Source organism: Anarrhichthys ocellatus, unplaced genomic scaffold, assembly GCF_004355925.1.
Source record: "Anarrhichthys ocellatus isolate YVR2014 unplaced genomic scaffold, GSC_Weel_1.0 scaffold1, whole genome shotgun sequence".
NCBI classification, from domain to species: Eukaryota; Metazoa; Chordata; class Actinopteri; order Perciformes; family Anarhichadidae; genus Anarrhichthys; species Anarrhichthys ocellatus.
In genome coordinates, this window is record NW_022280031.1 from 9,935,551 (window position 1) to 9,942,828 (window position 7,278).

Genomic DNA, 7,278 nt, shown 5'->3' on the forward strand with positions numbered 1-7,278 from the left:
CACACACACACACACACACACACACACACACACACACACACACACACGTCCCCTGTGACGCCTAAATGACCACAGCAATGTCAACACACACTAATTGGTTATTTGGTTTATCAAAATATTCAGATCACAGATCCCTCCCACCAAAATGCTAAAGAATCTATAAGTTATTTTCTGTGCTGACCACACAGTCCACAGAAAGGTTTTCTTGTGTCCGAGCCGCATGAATGATTAGAGTTAGGACTGTTTAGAAGGCCAGCAACTGACATATGATGAAACCCGGATAACAGGAAAATGCAAATGTTCATACTGAAGCGCCTTTCATTCCTTACTGAATTCAAATGGATGAATTCAAATAAATACAGATGGTGTTGGTGTGTGTGGGTGTGTGTGTGTGTGTGTGTGTGTGTGTGTGCATGTGCGAGAGAGGGTGAATAGAAGGTGGAAGGAGCTGAGGAAGGGGAGAGAAAGCTGGTGACCTTCCAGCATTTTGGTAACAGTTCCATGCTGTATTTTGCTCACAGTGCAGACGAGCTTGAGCAAGGGGAAATGAAAGGATGAGGCAAGTATGAGATGACGTATCGTCGTCAGAGAACACAGTTAGCACACCCGGGATCAATGTAGGTTTTCCATTCTTGAATCAGGAACAGCAGGCCCCCTTTTTGTCTCAAAAGAGCAGAGAAATATATTTTATAAAGTAAAAATTCATGCTCTCATTCAGCCTACAGAGCAGAAGACTGATTCCTAGAAGGGGTTTTTTTTCACACTCTCACTGAGGATCCAGTCTTAACTGAATTGTGTCAACAGGCTCATCAGCAGTTCATAAAGCAGGAAGTGAGCAGGAAGTGTGGATAGTCCAGTGACAGACCTCACAGGAAGTCATTCTGCCACAGCAGCACACCATTTGGGAGTGCACACCCGTTGTACAACTCATTTTAATGCCAAAGCCTGGGCCAAGTCCCTAATATTTCCACTCAACTGGTTTAAATACACACGCCATGGGGTAATAAATTCCACCCTATCAATCTCTATACATAAAGACCACTTCCCTCATAGCCGGGCCTTTTCAGAAACACAGTCAAATAGCTCTATTGTACACCTGTCACCAGATGTGTCATTAAGAGGAGTTGTGTTTTTGTTTGGAAAACCAGGATTAAATGTCGTAGCTCGGCAACGTCTCCAACTTCTTTGTCCTGCAGAGCTTTCGCACCTCCTCGGCCACAATCTGCTTGTAAAGCCCCTGAGCCTGAAGAGCCCGATTATGCAACAGTTACTATAGGTGATAAACAAAACACTCGGTATTATTCCTTTTACGCCCATTACTGTTCGGATTCTTGCCTTCCACACATCACTATCATTTTGAAACATGACGTTCCTATCAGCTTTCAGGTCTCACTGCAGTGACACATCAAGCATACAGAACACATAATGCTGAGCCACTCTCGACTAGCTCACACAGAACTGTTAGGTCTATTAGGTTTGAAGGGGGAACAATAAAAAAAAAAAAAAACATGTGACCAGCAGGGCAGCGTGAGGAGGAAGTGATGTGCACAGCTGTGTACGGCCAACTAGGGTGTGTGCTCTGTCATGTTTCCTGCTCCTCTTCCCTCGGTAGCGGCCAAAATGACTGATCAGAAACAACATCAGTGTGCGACTCCCAACAACAAAGCAAAACCGCTTTCGCTTTGCCTGGCGGCCCGGGGGACTGTAAATCCGAAGCGAGCCGGTCAAATGGGGGATAAATGTTGTAGACCAAGTGTGAGAATGCATTCATGAGGAGATTACATTGCAGCACTACCCTGTGACAAGTGCATAGGCCGACGCCTCGTCTCTCACACAACAACACATACACCCGTTTCCCCACCAGAGTCCAGCCATTTTTAAAGATAAACCCCCCCCGGGGAGATGTGTAACCCAGACAGAGCCTCAGTGGCAAACTGGTAACACACACAGGAAACAGGCGAGACTGGTAGCCTACACAGGACATTCGTCCTGCAAGAAAAAAACCTCCCATTTAAAGGCTTTGTGTATCAGCTGTGAGTTGGGCCCCTTCCGCAGTTGTATCCCGCTACTCCCGTTTTGTTTTGAAGCCAGTGTTGTGGTCATGGGGTGGCTTAAGTCTGCAGCACTTTTATGGATTTATAAAAAAACAAAAAAAAAAACATCTGTGTTTCTGGAAAGCACCATGTTGGTTTGGTTGATCAAAATGTTAGCAGAGGACCAGAGAGATAAAAGCCTCATGTTCATGCTCAGCTCCCTCGGCCTTTAAGGTACAGCGTCTGCGTCACAACTATTCACAATACCACAGTTTTCCACCTGTGGGGTCTGAAAGAACACTGGTTATTTTGTGCTCAGTTTCCAAAATATTTTTTATTTTTCATTCAGCATCGTGGCTGTCATCACTTGAACCACAAATGCATGAAATACAAAAAGGACTGAGGAATCATTTACTTCTGATTCCTCAGGTCATTTTCCGGCAACAGCTTTCAGATTACACAGCGAAGGAAAGCCTGGAGGAAGACTCTGTTAAAGGTGAGAACATCAAGCAGCAGTCACAAGTTCAGAGACCACAAAAGCTCTAAACAGATTGGTCTTTGTGTCCATTTATACAACGCTATGGAGGCTGACTTAGCTCTTTTGCGGAAGGCGAGAGTCGCTCCAGGTCTGAAATGAGTAAGTGGCAGCGCTGCACAGAAACGAGAGAGATTGATACACGCAAATCTAAATTTACACACTGCTCGTAACTCTCACGTCAAGTTAAACCCAACATACATAGCAAGCACACACAAGTGGAATTATTGACATTTATAACAGCAACATAAAGCTTTCAATCCGGGGGAAATGCAGCACTCAACTTAACATCAGCGAGAGGAGAGGGCCCCCCTCGAGATGAAGTGAAACCGTTCACATGTCGGTGTGTGAATATGATTGTGTGTGTGTGTGTGTGTGTGTCGGGGGGGGGGTTGGGGTTCAAATGGGTGAGACTCAGGAAATGTAAGTCTTCTCATTCTTATATCCTGTTTGCATCTTAGCTTGTTTTTAAGTGAATGCAGCAGTTTGAAGATGAAACAGCCAAGCCAGACGCAATTTAACGACGGCCACTTAGTTACATGCATAGCGTCATGTTTGACTGCAATGCAGAACCATTGACTTAAGTTAATGTGTGTGTGTGTGGGTGTGTGTCATATCCACATCCATTTCTGAGGTTTCAATGCAGAATTGTAGGTCATGTCACTGCTTATATGGCCATTGTTTAGGGAAAGCAGTGCAGACATTCAGGAAATGGATACTGGCGATACTCAGACTATGTGTGTGTGTGTTGGTTGGCCCACATGACAACCCCATTGCCCTCCAAATGCATACTCACACATGCACACACAAACACATAGTCCCAAGCTTTATGCAGCCAGCCCGAGGGGCTGCACAACATGGGAGCAATTATACACACCATCCTCTCTTATCAGCAGCCGACTTTCTCAGGAAAAAAAAAAAAGACGCATGGCGATCATTGGGAAAACAGTCGCTTTATACGACAGGAAGTCATCCCTCTCTGTGTTTATTTGTGGGCTTCCCATTTCCTGTCAAACGCACAGACGCTTTTGGGGGCATTCGCAGTGCATGTAAAACACACACACACACAGATCACACACGATGAAAAGGAGTAGCGCTGGCCCGCCCACTAGTCATGTAATTACACAAACTCTGTTTAATTACAATGTCAAGTTTGTGCTAATAAAACTGATTTAAAAGGGGGACTGCTGTGATTATAAGGCCCTCTGTGTTGATTGTTACCCTGTTTTGACAATATGCTCAACCACTGACAATCACGTCAATATTTGCATCACAAAAAAAAGACGGGGACAGCTGAACACACAGGCGTACCGGTGGTGTGTGAAGCCGAATCTGTCACCTTCACTCATTCAGCTACACTTACACAACAAGCCTCTTTCAGACTTCAATCAATAACTTCAGTTGAGCAGCAGCCACCAGCTGTCTCGTTGGCTTCTCTTTTCACCTTCTCGCTTTGCTTCTTTTTTTTTTTTTTCATTCCCACACCCCCACACACACACACACACACACACACACACTTCCTGTTACAGTTGACGCTGTGAGCGAGAGCACAAAGGAGATCCACTCAGTGGCTGATTGACAAGTGACTCTGAAACCTCCCCTGGGGAAATGGGGCCATCAGTTGTAAGGTTCATCTTAAAAAGGGTTGCTCTACTGGGCCAACCCCCCCCCCATCCTCATCCCCCACTAGGTTGGATCAATGGTTCCCAAACTGAGGTTGGAGGACCTCAAAGGGGTCCTTTAGAGAGGAATAGTTCAATTTCACTATTACTTTGTTGCTCTACATTTGCACAATAAGAGAGGGTTTAAGGATAGTCAGTATGACCAATGGGGGGACTCATTAGCTGATGTGACCAACTCTGGGAGGGTCTGAGTCAAAGGACAGTGGGTCTGTCAGACCACCGCCTCAGCCCCCCCAACACAACACACTGCAAAAAAAAACGCATGATTACAGACCCAATCACACTCCAGTCATAGAGGCATGCAATGTCAGCACATTTAAGTGATCCCTCCCAATATGCATTTAGTCAATTAATGGGTTGCTAATATCTCCTTACACAAATCCAAAAAGCTGCTCTGCTGCCTGAGCTTTTGGGTGCGTGTCCGACAAAGGCAGTGGATGACACAGCTCTGAAGGAGAGCGTCTCTTTGTGCTCGATTCATTTGCAGAGGCAGGATTTTTTTCTTTTTTTTTTTTCAAGCCTCTGGTTTCAAAGCCTGGCTGTGGAGCTAACTCTGCCATACACATGTAAGGTGCTCACTAGACACCGTATGATAAGAAGAGACCGCATATAGTGTCTGTAGGAATAATAATACAGAAAAGGGTTTGAGGAGAAACGCCCATTCTCCTCCCTGCACCTGGCTGCAGCTGTCCTTGTCACTTCACCCAATGTTAAATAATGAAGCCGCTGATACACATGCATAACGGATAATGCCCCGGAGATGGTGGCGCGTGCTTTTGCCTGATCAATACCGTGCAGAGCACCACCCATGTATTACAAAACAAGGTGCTCGCACTCTTCTCTGTAGCTGTTATCTCACAATGTGCAGAGAAGGTGAGGAGTAGTGAAATAACACAAAAGCGTTTTTTGCAGGATGCATTTAATTGCTCGCCAGGAGGCACAATATGGTCTGCTAAGGTCGGCAGGTTTCCAGCATGCACACGTCGGAGGCTTACCTCAATGCAACCTTCACACAGCAGTCACCCTGGCTCGCCATTGTCGCTTTCAGTGTCCACCGGCGGGATGTGGTGGAGTATGTCGGCTGTGTTGGGTTTTCGGTGTGCGTGTAAACCGTGCGGTGCTGGGCGTCTCAGGTCAGCGGGACAGCCGTCAAGACCTGCCGACGATGAGCTTCCTCATCGGGACTTCTCCTGTCTTCTTCTTCTTCTTCTTCTTCTCCTCCGCTGTGCCGCTCATTTCTGGCTCAGTGGTGTTTTGTCACGTCGCAGAGTTTAACCCGCTTTCTTCTTTTCTGTGTGTTTCCGTGATGTGTCTCAGTCGCTACATCCTGTTTAAAGTGCGTACGAGCGAAGCTTTTTGAGCGCTCCTCAGACACCACACCGGCTCTCCGTGAGAGACGCGATCACGTTGAGTCGGCGCTGAGACCGTAAAACTGGAGGGGATGCTGCTGCCTTCAGGGGCTGTAGGAGAAATTCGAAACCCGCGTTGTAGGGTATATGGCCTCTCCAAAATATAACAGTGCACTACAGGGGACCATGGAGGATAACTTCGCCCAGAACTTAGATTAAAATACAAAATCTCGAATAAATAATTATTTACCACTTGGCACACTCAACCTATTACCATGGATACCGATATAAGCTGGCTCAGCTGCTGATATATTATGCAAATACAAAACATCCGAGAAACAAGAAGAATGTGCCGGGCACACAAAGGTGTCAGAAGTATTCCGTTGTTTTGCTGAAAGGGGTATTCAAGCAATGTCACTTCCATAAAGAGACATTAAAACAACAATAGTCCAAATTGATGCAGCAGAGGCCGAAATAAACTGACTTTCAGTGCCCAGTGTTGCTCAGGTTTCAAAAACACTGGATCTTACACTTCCAACGATGCAACCGGATTGCATCGCCACCTTTTCAAACCCCAAAAATTCTAAAACTCAAGCTTCAAGTCCTGTTTAAATGAAACTGCACTTACTGTGACAATACAATAATACGAGGAGCCCCTGAAAGCAGCATAATCGCAGTCGATTGACATGCAGTTGGACTGACTGCTGTATTAGCCCCACCACAATCGAACATTATTGACCAATCAGCGGGCTCGATCGGCCTGTGTGGCCCCGCCCAGCGGCACACCCACAACGGGCTGTACTGATCACACACCTACGGCACACCGACTGCCGGCGGCGACATCTGAGGTCAGTTACAGTTAAACTGCCATAAACAGGGGGAGACTGTTCCCATGACGGAGAGGAGGTTTAAACGCTTTGAGGTCAAAGGTTGAAACTCCTGCGAACGTTATTAGGTTCTTGCAGAAGAGTTAATTTTCCCTGGTTTGAATGGGAGTTCCACATCTGCTCACTTCCCTCTACTGCTGAGTCAGATTTCTTGAAAAGGAGAACTTTCTTTAAGTTGAGTCAGACATGATGCTCTTTAACCGTCGCTTTCTCTCTCTCTCTTCAATAGTTATTCTAAATCTACACCACCAACTTCTCCTCAATGTAGTTTCCTCTCACAGCCAGGTTTCTGTTAGACTTCTTTAACTGATCCATGCAAGTGACTTTACCATATGTTCAGTGCCACTGCAGCTGTCAGTGATGATGCCAGTGTATCTAGCAAGACTCAAATCTACACTTGCAGAGAAAACTCCAACTTTTCCAAATCCTCAGCCTCTTCATTATCTATGACTCATGTTGAATACTGACAAACAGTTTGCCAACGACAGTCATGTCTTAACTGCAGCAAGTCATTTCCCAGCACCGTGCAGTTAACAATTTCACAATTCCAGAAGCATACAATTTAATCTAAATGGCCATATATGCATATTCTAGTATGTTCATATAGACGCCAGCTCAGCAAAAAGTCCCTGCACAGCCACAACACCAATCATTTTTATGTAATGAAACACAGTCCGCGAATGATTGCATGAGCTATAAACCATTCTGTGTGCACTGAGGAGCTTATGACTCTAAGCATGTGTGTGTGTGTGTGTGTGTGTGTGTGTGTGTGTGTGTGTCCTGAGGACCAGG

At 45.8% G+C, this 7,278-nt stretch overlaps 1 protein-coding gene across 5 annotated transcripts in view; it reads right to left on the reverse strand.

Moving 5' to 3' along the window:
* Positions 1-6,083, reverse strand: part of kif21b (kinesin family member 21B) — a 57,074-nt gene extending 50,991 nt beyond the window's left edge. For all 5 annotated transcript variants that reach the window (XM_031861471.1, XM_031861735.1, XM_031861564.1 and 2 more), the window contains exon 1: positions 5,246-6,083. In XM_031861471.1, the coding sequence (XP_031717331.1) occupies positions 5,246-5,286 (41 nt within the window). In that variant the 5' untranslated portion in view covers positions 5,287-6,083. The remainder of the gene's footprint in view (positions 1-5,245) is intronic.
* Positions 6,084-7,278: the final 1,195 nt, after the last annotated feature.